General features: G+C 41.8%; 1 protein-coding gene across 2 annotated transcripts in view; it reads left to right on the forward strand.

The window, feature by feature from the left end:
* RSPO3 (R-spondin 3) overlaps positions 1 to 17,781 on the forward strand; it is a 61,567-nt gene that overhangs the window by 27,490 nt on the left and 16,296 nt on the right. For both annotated transcript variants that reach the window (XM_048299337.1, XM_048299338.1), the window contains exons 3-5: positions 6,448 to 6,639; positions 8,133 to 8,279; positions 10,601 to 10,798. In XM_048299337.1, coding sequence (XP_048155294.1) covers positions 6,448 to 6,639; positions 8,133 to 8,279; positions 10,601 to 10,798 — 537 coding nt within the window. The remainder of the gene's footprint in view (positions 1 to 6,447; positions 6,640 to 8,132; positions 8,280 to 10,600; positions 10,799 to 17,781) is intronic.

Genomic DNA, 17,781 nt, shown 5'->3' on the forward strand with positions numbered 1-17,781 from the left:
ACAACTGACTCTAAAAGTAATATCTGTAGCTGCTTATAGGATTTAGAACTTTATGTGAGAAGGTATTGCATTACCTGGTCCTACCTTCACCATCACTATCAGGGTGTTTAAGGCAATTTTCTCGGGGATCATCTTTGGTTCCTATACTGCTTAAACTTTCTGGATCCTCAAATGTTGGTGGTGATCCATAGTATGTGGAAAAAAAAAAGTCAATTTCCCTTCTCTATCCATGAAAGAATTTTTCAGTTTATTTACAAAACTCTCTGGAATGACAAGGAGCCATTTGTGGTTGCTGTGGCTGATTTCTGTTGTGCTGAAGATGCTAGGAGACTGCATAAAACTCTGCACCCCTGGTGAGATTTTTCAGCCTGTTGATGCTCTTTCTAACTGAATTCAGGGGAAATGTGTTCTGGCTGCCAGTATACTTAATTTTCAGGATCACTCTGCCAGACATGTGTTTAATAATGATGAGGCAATCCCCAGTGAGGTCTTGGCCATTTGGGCCAAGGGCCTCCTTGCTTGTAGACACCACTACAAAACAGTTATGGATACTCCCTGAGACTGTGGAACAGTCCCATACTCATGTTTCTGTTGCTTTTTAAAACTGTTGACATTTGGTGAATAAAATAGGTTGATTTCTTTTCCCTCAGATGTGAAGTGCCTCTTGAGAAAAATATTGTCAAGCCAGGCAGATGTTTGGAGAAAATTTTTTTGGTTTGTATAGGATCTTTTTCCTTCAAAACATAGGAAGACACTTGGGAATCCTCTTTGCTACATGTTTTGTATCAGAAGGCAGCAATACTCTGAAGTAAAATAGAAGTCAGGCAAATCTCTGGAGGAGTTACCACCCTCTTAGAAAGAAATCCTAAAGTATTTGTGAAGAGCAAATCACAAAGAGAAGCAGAAGACATTAAGCCTTTAACAGTTGACTTTTAGGCTGATTTTTCCTCTTTGCCTCTTTTTCTGGTGCCTCAGATTTCTGTAGATCCAGAGGAGGCTGAACAGAGAGTCCACATTCCTCAGCTATCACCACTGATTCAGTTGCATCCCAGAAAAGTTACGGCCAATCCAGTGTAGTAATTGCCATGTAGGGGTCTATCTTCCTCAGCTGCTCCCCCATCACAGTACACCCCGTCCCTTGCCTCCCTGCAGGTGATTTAAGACCTAGTGATCAAGCAGAGCTTAGCCTGCAAGACTGAACTCAGGCTTCCCCTCGGCCCAGGCTGGCAATCTATTTAGCACTGATAATACAAATTTATCAAGCCCATGCACACTGGCTCTCCTGGCGCTGTCCCACCACTCCTGGGCTTTGTCCTTGCTCTGCACTGCCTTTTGCCTACACAACAGTTCAGCATTCTTGCCCCACCGTTGTGTGTCCCACCTCTAAAGCATTTGCACACAAAGAAACACCGTCCAGGAAAGAGTCTGAGGAAATACACTGTGGTTTGCAAACTGAATTCCTTAATGACTTTCTCATTAGAAGAGCTGACTGCCAAATGCTGTTTGTGCTTGCCTAAAGAACGGTCTGCATGATTGAGAGTAGCTCTGTTTTACATGAAGCATTGTTTTCAGGCCATCACCACAGGCAGCTGCTTCTCACTAGGCAAGGGAAACAGAAAGGAATGCGAGGGAGCACACAGAGCAATCGAATGACATGGGAACCCATGGGATTTCCCATCCCAAATGCCCACCACCACAAGGGCTAACGTCCGCCTGGGTGCTGCGTGGTTGGTAAAGCTGAGGTGGGGTCTGGCTCTCGCGGCAAGGGGCAGCCCAGCTGGGAAGGCTGAATTCCAGAGCAGCTCTGCTGTGAAAATATTTCCTGTGAGAATGTGCAAGCCTGAGAAACCAGGAGCAGCAGCAGGGATGGGTTTCATTGGCCTAGCACATCCATTTCAAGAGCAAACCTCTAAATGGACGCCTTGTTTTTGGAGAGAGGTGATGAGACAGTGCACCTTAGCTGTGGCAAACAGGCAAAGAATATTCTTCTACCCTGTGCTTTTCCCCTGGCTGTCAGAATGTGTGGCCAACTGGATTCCTCCTGCATTTTCTTATTTCCGTGTCTTTTTGATTCCATAAGTTTTAATCTATATGGAGTAAAACTGATTGAAAAATGTCATTGTGAAAGTCTCGAATTTATTTGCTGCATATGGTCAATATCTAGCTTCTCATCCCTGAAAGTTCAGATTCAAACTCAGCTCCTTATTCTTAACTTTCTATTTTTAACAGAGACCACGATTCATTGTTTCCAGAGTAGGGCTTTGGAAAATATTCTGACATTTCATTTGCTAATAAGACTTAAAACTAATATCTGGACAAACGGCTTGCACAAAAAGAGGTCTCTGGGAAAAAAAGGGCTTAAAGCCAGACACGAGAAGTGAATAGTTCAATATTAATTAAGGGTCTTCTCTAATCTCCAGTATTTAGGTTTTCCAAAAAGAAAAAGGAGGGATAGATTTTGGACCTACAGCCAGTCATGAGTCTGTACATGCATTGTTTGTACCACTTCTGGCTGATGCTAGTGTAAGAGACGAGAAAGAACTTGTCTGTGGGTCTCTGTGCTCCCACCATTTGCTTTGACCATTGCTAGGCTGCATTTTCCATCCCTGAGATTCTGTGATTTCACTGTGCTCAAAAAGTGTTTGGATACAAGAGGGAAGAGCACTCAATGGTTAATAGGGTCATGCATAGAATATTTAATCTTCATTGAGTCAGTTCTGAACATTGATGAGAATTTTTTATATGTCTTTGCAATGGAGGAGGTTGCACCAAAGACCAAGTGGTTTCAAGCAAGAGTATCAAAAAACAAGTATCTATCAAGAGCATTTCTTGGACCTATTTGCAATGCTATAGTCCATACCTCCTGGTTCTGCAGCCAGTCTCTATCCCACAAGGCCACAGTGCCTGACCCTCTGCCAAGGCATTGAGCCTCTTTTCGTCCCTCTTACCACATCTATAATCTGTGGCAAACAGGATTGGTCTGTGCTATATATTACTTACCCATTTCCACTGTTGACCTAAGTATAGACATTTGAAGCAATGCTTACACCTGGTGTACCATGACTGGATTTCACCAGATAGGGTTTATGTTTCCAGGTTCTTGTGGCACATCACTTAAGCACTGAGCTCAATGTCTGATACAGGGAAAAAAAGAGGTAAAACTTCTGCTTGCTTCCTTGGGGTTATGGTGTGCCATTGCTGAAGCACTTGGGATCTGCAGGTAGTAACACTTTGCTGCAATGGGAGAGGAATAATAAGGGCCAGTTCTGGACCCAGAAGTAATAAGTTCCCTCCCTGTGGCAGAAATATGTTTTACAGCCTGAGTTTGCTGTGTTTCCTTCTTGAATCCCTTCAATCCCACTCAGCCTTTGCAGCAGGGGAGGGACGAGCCCCTATATCGCAAGGATCTGGCAAGCATCTGGATCTGCACCAGAGAGGGAGGAGGCTGAGAGGTAACAAGAATGAGATCTTCAGCTGGAGCTTGGAGATGCCTAATTTCAAACACGCTATCTCATTCTCTAGGCACAAATATTTTTGCTCCACAATTTGTTTTCTCCCAGGTTCAATGACAAAACCCAGTGCTTTCAAAGAATGCCGGTTTCTGGAGCATACGGCTTGTCCCTCCCTGCTTTGATTCTTGCCTGAGCCAGAATAAGGGTCTACCCTTATTGCAAGTGCAATGAGAAACTGTTTTATTACATAGATACAAGACTCAAAGAAATGCCGGACCCAGTAGGAGACAACCCAAAAAAAAGCATCTCTTTAATAGTTTTTAAGAGAAAAACCCCATGGTTCATTTAAATGTTAATTCTGACTTTTCAGTGGTAATTTTTCTTTAAGAATTTCCAAGAACTGGAGCTTATTTTGCTTCATACATTTAGTTATAACATGACATGAAAGCAGTGGACCTTGACTTGCATATTTTATCCTATTCCTTGCTCCATAACACTAGAAATAACATTCTCCATTTGGAACTACAGGCTTTCCTTTTTTGCTGTGCTATTTGTATGAGATGTATCTGGAATGCATGAAAAGAGGCAGAAATTGTGAAAGTGGCTAGGAGTACATTTTATTTTATACTTAGTACTTCTGGAGTTAAAGGGGAGATGGAAATTGGCCATGTAATGGATCTTAGCTATAGAGAATTATCGTATTTCAATAGTAAAGTATTGCCTGTCTCGGCTGACACACACAGCTTGACCTCAGAGCAGTTGCACACTATGTTTTCTCTGTCAAGAGAATCTATTCATAATGATGTGTCACAGGTGCTCACACATAATATGTTTCCCGTCAAAAGTGATCATCCATATTTTATATAGCGGCTTTGATGACAAATATTTTGTTCTTCAGCTGCTTTTTCATCCAACTGTCAGACTTAATGAAGGAAAGTCACAGATAGTTTTTAAATAATGTCAGCTTCTTAGATCACATTACTGTGCCTGCCTTTGAAAGTAGTTTCATACAAGAGCCACAAGACAGAGGAGAAAGAGACAAGGACGTTTTCATTTACTTAACTTTAAAAACAAAAAATTTCCAGGCTCTTAATTTCAAAATCAATAAGCTCTGTACCTTTGGGATATTTCCAGAAAAAAATATGTTATATTTATTAAGTACTCAGTATTTTGAGAGTCTGGTGAAAGCAAGTATGATAACTGAATTGGGATTGCAACTTCTCACTATGCTGAATGTTATTTATTCTCATAGTGGTGTCTTGTCCTCATTGTAAGCACACTTTCGTCTAGTTTGTGCTATAAAATGAGTGCCTCAGTGTGCACAGAGAATTGAGTTCTTGTATTCTTACTGAAATTGTTTGTGCACAGCACAGCCGAAGTTTGTACATCTCATATGTGTCCAGCCCTACAGAGAGGAATAACTCTCATTCCTCATTTTAGTAATGAAAGAGGAAGAGTGAACTCAAATTCCCTTTGAGGTTCTTCAGATTGCAGGACGTGTCACTGAAACCTCAGAGCACAGAAAATTGCTTTTCCCATTCATGAGACATGTCTTTTCTGCCAAGTGTGTAAGTGAACAAAGTACAGAGGTGTTCCTGAAGTTCCCTGCCAGGCAACCCTCCCCTGGGCAGCAGGCAGTGGTGGCTCTCAATATGTAAGCCATGAATTCATATGGACTCCTGGTCTGCCTTCAAGGGCTGCACAGAAAGGAGTTTAAAAAAGCAAGTTTATTGTGTGTGCAAGCTATTTAGCAGTGTCTGCAGATCAAAATAAAATCAAAGCACTAAAATAGGCAATCACACCATCATGGCATGTGCATATTTATAAAATTATCACTGGCCTGAGGAGAAGGCAGAACAGGAAGCCAATAGTATTTACAAATAAAAGTTACAAATGTAAATGAGGACTATATTTCTCCTAGATATGAAATATAGCTAGATGTCTCAGGCTGAGAGACGAAAGCTTGCACTTAGAAAAATGCCTGTTTTTTTAATGCAAGACAAGGCCAAAAAAAGAGGGGACACAGGATCTGGAGCTACTTGATGCTTCATTATTTTTTTAGTTCCAATTTATTTAAGAAAGCAAGCAAGAAGGAATTAAAAGTAGGTAACAACTTCTAAAGTACAGGAGGATGCAAAGCTATTCTCTACCACTGAGAAGTAATACACTTCAGTATATCACACAGCAGATTAATGTCTGCTACTGAAAAGATAGCCTGCAACAGCTTCCTCCTTCCTGCTATCCCTAAGCCCCTAAAGAAGACAGACAATGAGTATAATAAAATTCCCTTTCCTTGTCTGAAGAATTAGAACAATTCAATTGAAAGGCAAATGTAATTCTACCTATGCTACATGCTGAGACTGGAGCAGGGTAAATGCCACAGTTAAGTCTAAACATCAGGTTGTAATTGTTAGAGATTAAAAACATGCCAGAGAGAACATTCCAGGGAAAGAAGGAGGGTGAGAAGGATGGCTCTCCTGTGTCTTTTTTTTAAGACAAAGTATCATCAGATCTTACAAGGGCATATTTCTGCACAGCAGAACTCAAATCAAATGGCATTTAGTCAGTGAAAGAAATTATACACTAGATTGATTTTTAATCATCCAAGTAGGAAAAGCAAGGATAACAGAACATTAAATTATTTGCTGAGCCAAGTGCACACAAGGCAGAAAAGCCCCTGAAAATAGGGAAAAGAAAAATAAATGTTCTCTAGAATGCTGCTGTTCCATACAAGCTATTTTAAAGATCATTTGCTGTTGGCTATTTCTGCAAGATGTGAAGATGTCAGCTGGGCTTCTCATTTTTATGCAGATGAAATAATTTCTGAAATGACAAGTCAGGTCATAAGAGACACAGGAAAAAATGAAGCAATCTTTAAGAGCTGACAGAGAGATGGATGGTCCATCCTTCCACGTGCAGAGGAACCATTATTTCATGGTCTTATTTAATGTATTGTTCTCTCACAGTTTGTTTTTTTAAATTCTTTTCTTCTCAGTGCATCCTAACGTGAGCCAGGGTTGCCAAGGAGGGTGTGCTACCTGCTCTGACTACAACGGATGCCTGTCATGTAAGCCCAGGCTCTTTTTTGTTCTGGAGAGGATTGGCATGAAACAGATTGGAGTATGTCTTTCCTCGTGTCCAAGCGGATACTATGGGACACGGTATCCCGACATTAATAAGTGTGCAAGTAAGTGCTGGGGAAAGGGGAAGCGCATGGATTTGTTTGTTCTCTCTTGAATTCTCTGTCTCCTTAGGAGTCAAGTCAACAGAGAAGGAGATGGACAGGCTGTGTCCTTATTTGTTCAGTTCTTTGTAGTAGTGCAGTAAATATTAACCTGAGCAAGAAGTTAAAGACCACAAAATGGCCTAAAGCCCAGGGATCCTGGCTCTGCATGAATGACCTGCCTAGAACCCAGGTGATGGCCTCCTCCTCTACATCCCCGTGTGAAGAGGAAGTGCCGGTGGGCACCAGGCACTGCCCTCCAGCAGCAAGAGAGCGCCAGCAGCTCTGAAGAGAGAGCGGGGACTGAGGAATGCTGAATCTTGGTGGCGGGAGCTGTTTAACTCTCTGCCCTTACCCGCCTGACCCCTATGGCAAGGCGAGAGAATGGCAGGTGGCATTCTTTGGAGATGTGGTTTGCCCTGGTCCCTTTACAGCTTGTCTCACGCTCATTGTTTTCCTCTGAATGCCTGTAGAAGCTGGCCAGTCTTCAGCCTGATTTGGGGGAATTTACCAATTCGTGTTGTCTCCGGGCTGGGGGACAGAGAAGCCAACTCTATTCTTTACTGCTCAGGCAACATTTTGACCCCACTATGGATTTTTGAACCATAAATGAACTGGAAAAGATCACAATGTCCTCCCCACTCCTCTTTTTTTTTGTTGAATTCACTGTTTTTAATCCCACAGGTGATATAAAACATAAGAGCGACGGCCAAGAAACTCTCCCAGTTTTTACCTGGTAATAAAAGTTATTTAATGAATGGACCCCAGAGTAAAGTCTTACAGAGTAACTTGACACTGTAGAGTATTTGCTCACTTTTTAGCAGTGTGTGGCCTTGCATATCAGACATGAGCTGTGCCATACATAAGGTTTAATGCATTTGTCTTAAAAATTTCTGAGAATAGGAAATATATCAACAATGCCAATTTGGGTGGTCATACAGAGAATACATGAAATACTACAGAACATCTGATTGAACATCAGGGAACCATTTACAGAAAAAGAAAGATATGTTGATCCAAACCACTCCTAAGCAGATTCTAAATTCTGGCACATTTTTATGTCTCCTGGATGAATGGAGATAGGTAGTGTGGAGCCAGCCCAGCACTTGTGCCCCACAGGGTTAATTAGTACCTAAGCAGTGTCAGCGTAGGGCAGAAGCAGCATAGGGTTATTCTCATGTGCTGTGTTCTGTCTGCCATTTGCACAGGTCTCCAAGAAGATTAGCAGTGTGAGGCTGTTCAGCATCAGGCCATCCTTTCTAAATTCTCACCCATGCCAGGGTCACTTGTGGCTGGCCTCACCATGTGTACAGACCAGGAAGAAGACCTAATATAATTTGCTTCCTTTGAGGATTGTCTGACATTCCTAGAATTGTGTGATTCTGGTATATGTGAGAGAACCCATGGCAGTTCATGACAAAGAGCAACAACACTGTTCTTTACTGTTTGCATTTCAGAATGTAAAGCTGACTGTGATACCTGCTTCACCAGAAACTTCTGCACAAAGTGTAAAAGTGGGTTTTACTTATACAGTGGAAAGTGCCTTGAAAAGTGCCCTGATGGGCTGGAAGCCAACAATCACACAATGGAGTGCACTAGCATTGGTAAGTCTGGTCCCTATGTCCTACCTGATTTTCTCAGAGGAGATGTGGGATCTAAGGAAGGCATAATCAGTTACAGCACCAGAGAAGTGCAACTTAAAATGAAAATGTTCTTCATAACAGGATGTATTCCCCAGCACAAAAAACTGAAGATATTTTCCAAGTCTACCACTTCACGAGCGGCACAAACTTGGTTGTTTCCCACAAACATAGCCTTGATGCTAAGGGCAGTTCTGCCATAGGGAGTATGGCCTGTTTGGTCTCCTCTGAGGCAGAACGACATACATCTCTTACTTGCTCTGTTACAGTGCAGCACTACTGACATCAAAGTTTCAAAAACCCTGATCCCACACATAGTTTAAGAAGGATTAAAACATTAATGGCTTTGATTTAGCTCCCTTGTACTACCTGAGCCTTTAAAGCATGCATACAATAACATTTTGAAGCTTACCTTTTCAAAGGTGAAGTCTAGAAACTAATACATTAAGGAAACACCCCCCAAAAAAACCCCAATCTCCAAAATGGTGTATGTGCATAAACACCTGACTTCAGAAAATGAGGATTAAAATAAAACACCAAATAGGGTGTCACTGACACTGAAGGAGTGAGATTGATGTCATTGTGACTCATTGGTTGTGGAGAAGAGACCTGCTTTTGTATCTTCAGCCTCTGACTCAAAAGCTCCGATTATTCACACAAGGGCAATTTTGGAGGTCACCACACCTAACTGTCTGCTCCAGCCCTCTGCCACCCCTCCAAATGAAGGAAGAACAAGTGATATGTTTGCCTGTGAACTGCTGCAGTTAGCATCCCCCGCCACAGGCACGCCGAAGCTGTGGCAGGGTTCAGCTTAGTTTAGTTTAGTACGTGTGCTGTGCATTGTGGTGGCTGAGGGCTGTGAGCTGCAGTGCCAGCAGTGACCTCTTCAGCCACCAGTAACCAGGGAGCACTTAGGCACAGTCTGGCCATGATGGAAATCTCCTCCCTCAGAGTATCATGCACATAGCTCTCTCTGGCATCGAGTGTTTTGAAGGGGAAGTAATGCAGGAATAAAAATAATCTGCAGTAGTTTGGTGCTTTCCTTCTTAAATATATATTAGTTCAGGTGGTAGTGTAGGCTTTTACGGTTTTATTTTCAAGCAAAGACTTTCATCTTTGAAAGAAATTCAAGGGATAATTTTTGTTTCTTGATGGCTGTTTCCAAGTGGTGTAGACTCAGCTGCTTTAACAATGAGTCAGTCTCAACTAGGAAAAGCCATTTAAAGCTATGGAATAAATACAGGACCTTTTTGTGCACGTGAAAGGCAGTTATTTTTACAGAAGAGCTCCAGTGTAACATGAAAAAAATTACCCACATGACGATCCACTGGAGGAAGGCTCAGAGATTGCCTGAAGTCTGTTATATTTCTAGGTCTCAGAAAATTCAGAAGTAAATTCTGGATCTGGGAAAATGTTGACTTACTAATTCCTCCTTATAGAGGGGCTGAAGTCTTTCCTTCTTCAGTGGTGATTTATAATCTTAAGCATGCAGTTGGACTGAGAGTAAATATATATATTTACTATCTTTTGTAAAGACGAAGATAGTGAGATGGCACAAGAGAAGGATAGCTATTAAAAGCTTCCAAGGTTACTCCCATTTTTTGTTTACACTGTTTGGATGAGAGTGAAATGACACACCTTCTGATTTCCAAACAGTACAGGATGCACATACACATCACTGGTTTAGAAAGGGTAACCTGCACTGTTCTGAAAAGCTTGAAACCTCACACTGACCCAAATTCTCCTCCGCTTTGCCTGTTTCCAGCTTGTGTGTGCTACAGATGATGTCTCTTTAGATGACCAAAGACACTTGACTTCTAATGTAACATCTTTTGATATCAGTTGGTCCTTTATAACGATTGATTTCGAAATTCAATACCTTTGAGACTTCACTCACCTTTCACACAGGCATCACCAAAGTTTATTCCACCGAAGCTAAAAGGATTTACATCTCCATCAAAACAAAGCAAACTCAGAACAAATGCTGATTTCACTGAGACCAGTAACTGATTTCATTGAGACCAGTTGTGTTGTTGCCTTGTTTCAGGAATGCAATTACAAAACAGCAAGTAGAAAATAGTAACTGACATAATTATTTGACATTATTTTGTGTTGTATATCCTTAACAGTCCAATTTCTGTCAATTCATTGCTGCAATTCACTGCTGATTAATTCCATTAGTTTTGGCCACCTTTTGGCTGATGCAGAATGAAAATAATGTACCATATGTATTGGGTATACAAAAATATATCGGTCAGGCTCAGTTTGTTCTGTGTTTATTGCAGTGCACTGTGAAACTAGTGAGTGGAGTCCATGGAGCCCTTGCATGAAGAAAGGAAAAACATGTGGTTTCAAAAGAGGAAATGAAGTAAGGGTCAGAGAGATCGTACAGCATCCGTCAGCAAGGGGCAATTCTTGCCCAGCTACAAGCGAGAGCAGAAAATGTATTGTACAAAGAAAGAGATGTCAGAAGGAAGGAAAAGGTACCAAATTATCATCATCATAATATGAGTTTGCATTGTGTTTGTTTAATAATTCACACCTGAATCCTTAGGCCTCAATTTCAGGCTTCACCAAAGCTGCCATTGATGTGGTGTTTTTTGGGCTGGAGAGAACTGTGCCTTTGCCTGCAGTAAATAAAATCCTGACACTGCTCAAAAAATGTGCTTTGTGTGATCTAGAGAGGACAGGGTGGGCTGGATGGGAAGGCACTTTGTCTCTCAATTCTGTCTGCTGAAAGAGTTGCCAAGATGAAAAGTTGCATGTAGTGCTCAGAACAAAAAGATCCATCATAAAACATGTCGTGGTGGGTGTTGTTTGTTGGGTATCAGGCAGCCAAGTTTCATGCTTCAACAGTAGGATTCCTCCAAACCAACTCCTATTTCATGGTTCCCTACAAGTAAGACTTTAACTCTTGCAAATGCAGTCCTGTGGCTTCTCTCCCAGCCTGAACTCTTTCCACTAACTCTGGATGAATAACACAGCCTGATCCTGCCATCTGCATCTGGGTTGTGGAGTCCCAGCATGGGAGAAAGATCCCAGTGTTGCTTGGCAGACAAGGGAAACTCCCCTTGGTTTCACCCAAGAAGCAAGACTGCCAGCAGAACTGTCCCTCCATGCAAGGCAGCTTGTGGGGCTCACTCCCCAGCATGGCAGCGAGTGAATGGCATGTTAAGACTGGGAGATGCTTAAGAAGTCTACGAAATAATTTAGACAAATTCCTCCCAATAGATACTGTTGTTTGATTTTTCTCCCCTCCTTGCAAAGGGGAAGTTACTTGATCTGCCCTCAGTGTAGTTACTCTGGTTGACACAGGAGGAACTATGGAATATTTCCTTTTTTCCATTCCTCCCATTTCCTCTGTCCCTCCCATTTCCCCATCTCACATATTTCTCTCTTTCCTCCCACCCCTTCTGAGGGTGAGTGGAAGGACTGGAGCAGCTGCCCCTCCATGTGAACATCTGTGAGGCAGCAGTAGCTGCTGGTACCAAGTAATAACCAACTGTTAAATGATGGCCAGGGTTGCTGCACATTACTTATGGAATACTCAGGGGGTTTGGATCTTGTAACCCTTTTGAAGGTTGGCTCATTCCCTGGGGAGGTACCTCATGAGAAGGGCAATAATATTATTAGAGAGAGTCCAAAGGAGGGCCACAAAGATGGTGAAGGGCCTTGAGGGGAAGCCATATGAGGAGCAGCTGAGGACACTTGGTCTGTTCAGCCTGAAGAAGAGGAGACTGAGGGGAGACCTCATTGCAGTTACAACTTCCTTGTGAGGGGAAGAGGAGGGGCAGGCACTGATCTCTTTTCTCTGGTGACCAGTGACATGACCCAAGGGAATGGCCTGAAGCTGTGTCTGGGGAGGTTTAGGTTGGATATCAGGAAAACAGTTTTCACCCAGAGCTGGGAAAGCTTGTGGTTGGGAACTGAACAGGCTCCCCAGGGAAGTGGTTATAATACCAGCCTGACAGAGTTCAAGAAGTGCTTGGACAATGCTCTCAGGCACATGATGTGACTCTTGGGGTATCCTGCTCAAGGCCAGGTGTTGGACTTGATGATCCTTCAGTGTCCCTTTCAAACTCAGCATATTCTCTGATTCTGTGATTCTGTCGTTAAAAGGAGGATCTTATGGACCAGATAGCTACAGCTGACACCCCCCTCACCCAAGGACTGGGAACCTATAGGGCGTAGATGTCACTTCCTCCTGCTTGTGTCAGGCAGTGTCCTGAAGAGGTAGAGAGGTGTACCTGTGTCAAGGCAGCAGCCAAGACAACCTATTTACAGATTCCCTTTAGAAATCCTACAGATTTCTATATTCAAAATGTCCTTGTTTTATTCTGTTCCTACCCAGTGGCACAACTTGAAACAGCCTCTCATCAGCCCACTGTAACTGGGGAAAAAGTCCATTTTTTTTCCCTACCAAAGCCTAATCTTGACAGAGATTAAAATATAGGACTAAACTGTAATTTTAGACTACGAAACTGGGTCTTTTTGAGGCGATGATATTGTGTATTTGCTTATAGCAATTTGGCAAACACTTCAGATTGGACAAGACATTTCTCTTTGAGAAATGCCTGCTGTTCCTGTGTAATAAGAACTTTAGAAGAAACTACTCACGTATTTTGCTATCCATTCTTTTTTTATGGGATTTGAGCCAAACCATACTTGAACAATACTGTGCACCACAAGAATTTGTTCACAATCACGAATCTTTTTCTTTCCTTCCTTTTTGCAATATGCATAAAGGTGGGGTTTTTTCTTTCTTTTGAGCAAGTCACAGTCTATATTCTATCCTGTTTTATGCTCAGTAGACAATTCCTTCAAAAGAGGAATCTATGTTCCACCTCTATCTGTGCCCTTGAGATTTGTGTGCCTATGTCTGAGAGCCACTTCTTTTTCGTTCTGACATTCATCTTCTCAGTATTCACAAAAATCTTTCCCATTCACATTCATCTCTTCAGGGAGATGAACTTATTTTATTTCTTTTTAAAGAAAGATAATTCTTAATAACACTGAGTAATATCACATATAAAACATCAGGTTAAAAGAGCTTCAGGGGATGAATTATGGTGACAAGCTAGGAAGGTGAGAATTAAGCTGTAAGTTTTCCTTCTGTTCCTACTGGAATGGAGAAACAAAGCTTTCCAACTTAATCTCCAGGCAACATATCTTCCCTACTGCTACTGTCCCATATTACACAAAGAGAAACTTTGATTCCCCTTTGAACAATAGAATAACTGCCCAAGAAACCAAGCCAGGCTCTGTTCTCAAGGCTAGCTGTGCCCTGTCAGTGAGTGCAGAAGGTGGTGACAACAGAAACACTTGAAAGGAAAGGGAAAGTCAATAAGTTTGTATTTAGTGTTGAGAAATATTGAAAAGGCTCTTTTGTATTGTACAACTCCCCGTGGCATTGCTTTAGAGTTGAGCTTCCATGGCACTGGCTTTTGAAGTGTAGCAGCAGACCCAGCAGTGACCAGCAGTGCTGCTAATCTTTTCTCCATGGCCATCAAGAGAGGGTCAGCTCGGTCACTGTCAGCCATTTCAGTGTTGGATAGATGTCTGTGGCTGAGGGATTTAGGGCAAAGACCACATGATGACGGGGTGTGCTCGTCACAGAGGCCTCAGTGACTTTGCTCGAGACGTTGAGGTCAGCGACAGGATGTTACTCAGTGAAGGCACTGCTATCTCACAGCAGCAAGGACATGTCTCTGGAACAACTACACAAAACAAGATAAAGCAGATGAAGAGGGCTTTTTTCTTTTGTTTGTTTCCATCTGCTGGTGTGTCACTGAAGCTGATGAGATGTCTTGCAACCATTTTTTTTCCCCTCACTGGCTATACAATGATGTTTTACTGTGAGAAGATCCTAATATTTTAGGAATGGATGCAAACAAATAGGAATGATGAGGATACAAATAGTCCAATTAGCCTAAAAGGTTCTTTTTACTTATTTTAGCACTAAATTAGTGATCCCAGTGTGATCTAACAGGGTAATTCCCATGTGTTCCACATACAGGCTCCTTTTGTAGTTCAGTCCCATCCAAACCTCACTGTAATTTATTTCATCATTCTCCTCTTTTAATCCCATGATGGTGTGTTCTCTTTAGTCTGCATGATTATATGATATTAAGTTCCAGTTTTTTCTTCTTCCTTTCTTTCCCTCACACTTTTTGTTTTGCTCCCCCAGTGCACTGTAACTTTTACCTTCCCACACTTAACACCTTCTTGACTCCTACCCTTCACCGACAGATAAAAATTGAGTCTCATGTTTCCTGTAGCCATGTCCATTAATGGCAAATGGCAAATAGATGTACTGGAAAAGCATAACTTTCAGAGATCTTCAAACACTGCAAATTATCCATCAATATTATTTCTTTGCCTCCATAAATGTTCTCTGGCCTAACACAAGTCCCTTTGGACTGCTGTCTGCAAATGTGTGAGATTGACTTTTACTGGACGAAAGACAAATATTCTGAAATTCCAATATTCTGCATACAAAAGTATTTGTGGGGAAAGAATTGCATGTTTTCATGAGTAATTCTGCCAAGAAGAGAATATTCACCATATGACTTTCTGTTGAATCCCAACTAAACCCCCCCAGAAATCAGACAATTTCAAGTACTTTCAGAGGACATATTTTGATCAGTTTGAAGAGAATTAAAGCACTCACCAAAACTAGTATTAGTTATGAACAAGGAAAACACCTTAGAAATCTGGGTATTATGCAAGCCAATGGATTACATTGGTTACACAGTTGTACTGTTGTAAGCAAATAAACACATTCCAATTGTTTCTCATTCTTATGTTGAATTTTTGCACGCCGGTGGTTTTTAGATGTTGAGAAGACAGAAGCAATGTTAACTGTTTCCCATTCTGTGCAAATACAGACCAAAGAAAGCTCCTGTTCCTGACAGGCAAAAATTCAAGCATTAGGCATGAAGACATGGGGGGATGAATGTGGAATAGCATGTTTCTTCTTCCCTGTGGAGTGTAGGAATTGTCACCTTATACAGTCAGAAAGCAGGATGCTGTTATGAGAGGACGAGGGGTATAATTTTAGTCAAAATTCAAAAGACTACAACCCCCTGGAGGCAAAGTATCTTGTCAGTTAATGGTTTGAGCTGTAAGGAGAATAGAGACATTATGCTATGATTTTTTTTTTTACATTTACAGCAGGAATAAGAGAGATAGCAATGCCTTTGAGGTGAGGAGCTGAATCCTAGATGCAGTCTGGTGAACTGAAGGGAACCAGGGGAACAGGATTTGTTGCTAAGCAGTTTTAATGAGGAAGTGAATAAATTTTGGGTAAATAAATTAAAATAATAGGCTCTATACTGTGCAGCATACATGTGAATATAAAACTGCAGGTTTCATTGAATAGCTTAGAGAACTGAGACTGTTGTTTTTTGTACTAGTTCCTCCATCTCTTATTGCTGTATGTCCATATAATGCTTCCAAGCATATTAATCAGATCATGTCTGAAAAAGTCTTCAGCTGGCTATGGTGTGAGGAGGGACTCTGTGGGCAGAACAAGTGTATTTCAGGGGATCCACAGGTCAGCCACAGTAAAACGAAAACTGGCTTTAAAAAATACTCATGTCCAATACTAATTTTACCTAGTCTTGGCAAAATCAGGGTTAGAGCAGCATTTCATTGTGTTGATAAACCTCTAGTAATGGCTGTACGTCTACTTATTCAAATGAATAGTCTGTCCCTATACACTCCACACTCCAAAGATAAAAGTCTCTTTCCAAGGCAATGGAGGCCCACACCACTTCAGTAACTCCTCAGTGTACTATTTTGAAACAACTTTTTTCTGATTAAAAAAAAAAATGGACAACAATTCTAGATATTTCTGGTATTGACTACTTTTACTTAATCACATTTAAGTCCTAATGTGGGAAAGTAAGATATTCCTATCACAGCCCATTCCAAAAGTCACATCCTCTTGCTCATATATAGCTCAGTGGCACTTAAGAGGGCTGGAGCATGTGAGCTGGGGAGACATCCCAGTACACGGTTCGCTCATGTAACTGTGAGAGATGGAGTGTCCTGTGTGAAGGTCACTAGTGTGGTTATGGTTAATGACCTTACTCCATGGCGGGTCACAGGACTTCTGAAACCTCAAAATGAACATGCAGCTAATTACTGCATCCCGGTGTTTACATATTGCATACGCCAGTGGGTCCTAACTCTGGCCTTTGCAAGCCTGAGTTACTATAATTGAGGAATCTGTCTTGTGAAGAGTTTGGTTGTTTATTTTCCGTTTGTTGCTGCCAAGAGGGCTTCTCATTTCCTTTCCTTGCAAGGGTTTTGACTCTTTAACTTTAACACATTTCCAGCCTCCAATAGTAGGGCTGCTGAGACCGGGAATCCACTAGTTGCGACACGAAGGGAAATGGCATCCTGGGGATACCCCAGGCGAGGCAGGGCACAGTTAGCACCTGGCTGCCACTGCCACTGGCCGGCAGACATGGGCGCATGAGAAGAGAGCTGGGTGAATAGGCTTCAGAGGGAAAAATAAGAGTCAAAATGATCTGTGAATCCAAAACAGCTAATAGTAGAGGATGTACTGACTCTAGAAATCAAGCACTGAAAGGTTGGAAAAGCTATTTTTAACCTTGTAGCATTTTCAAGATTTAATCACAGGCAGTTTTGGAAGTTTTACTAAGGTACTACTTGCAAACAGAGACATTAAAATCTGAACTAATTGCTAACAGTGTTCCATTTCACTACAAGTATGTTTATTTAGTTTGTGCTACTGTGAACACTAAATTCTCATCAAGCCTCCCAGCTCTGACAGAAGCATGTGAACACACAAGCAGGTAGAACATCCATGCTGTGTGCCTCTGCACATATGGTACTACACATGCATGCACACCCTCTGTACATGTGCACCATGTCGAGGTTGTGCTGTCTGAATAACATGCATCTTGATGAATACTCAGGCAAAAATGGTTGTGTCCTCAGATACCAAAATTAGTTTAAGGCCTGCAGGGTGCTGTGCTGACATTGTCTCTATGCTCCTTGGAAGATGTTCTCCTTTTCCTGCTGCTAGCTCTTCTCTTGCCACCTTCTGCCTCCTCCCTGTCCTGGGGAGCATGGGAGCAGTGGGGAGGTGACTCAGATGCCCTGAGGTCCACTGGACCATGCTATAAAAAAATGTGCTGGGCACACTGATGATAAAAAACATCAATTTCATATTAACAGGGATAGTGTCAAAGCTGAAACAGAAGTATGTGGTCAATTGTTCTTGTAAGGGAAGTGAATCAGAAAAAAGCTGATTGCATTCTTTTATTAAAATGTGAACAATGTGAGAGCTGTCCTCCTCAGATCACTAAACCAAATAAGGGATAGAAATCAGCTCTTTTTCTCTTCTGATCTTCCCTTTTTGTGCCTCCTTGTGCTCCAGAATTGGCTGGCTGACTATGTTTTAGATGCCTGAGCTTCGTAGGAAAAGCTGAAG

Source organism: Corvus hawaiiensis, chromosome 3 (assembly GCF_020740725.1).
Source record: "Corvus hawaiiensis isolate bCorHaw1 chromosome 3, bCorHaw1.pri.cur, whole genome shotgun sequence".
NCBI lineage: Eukaryota > Metazoa > Chordata > Aves > Passeriformes > Corvidae > Corvus > Corvus hawaiiensis.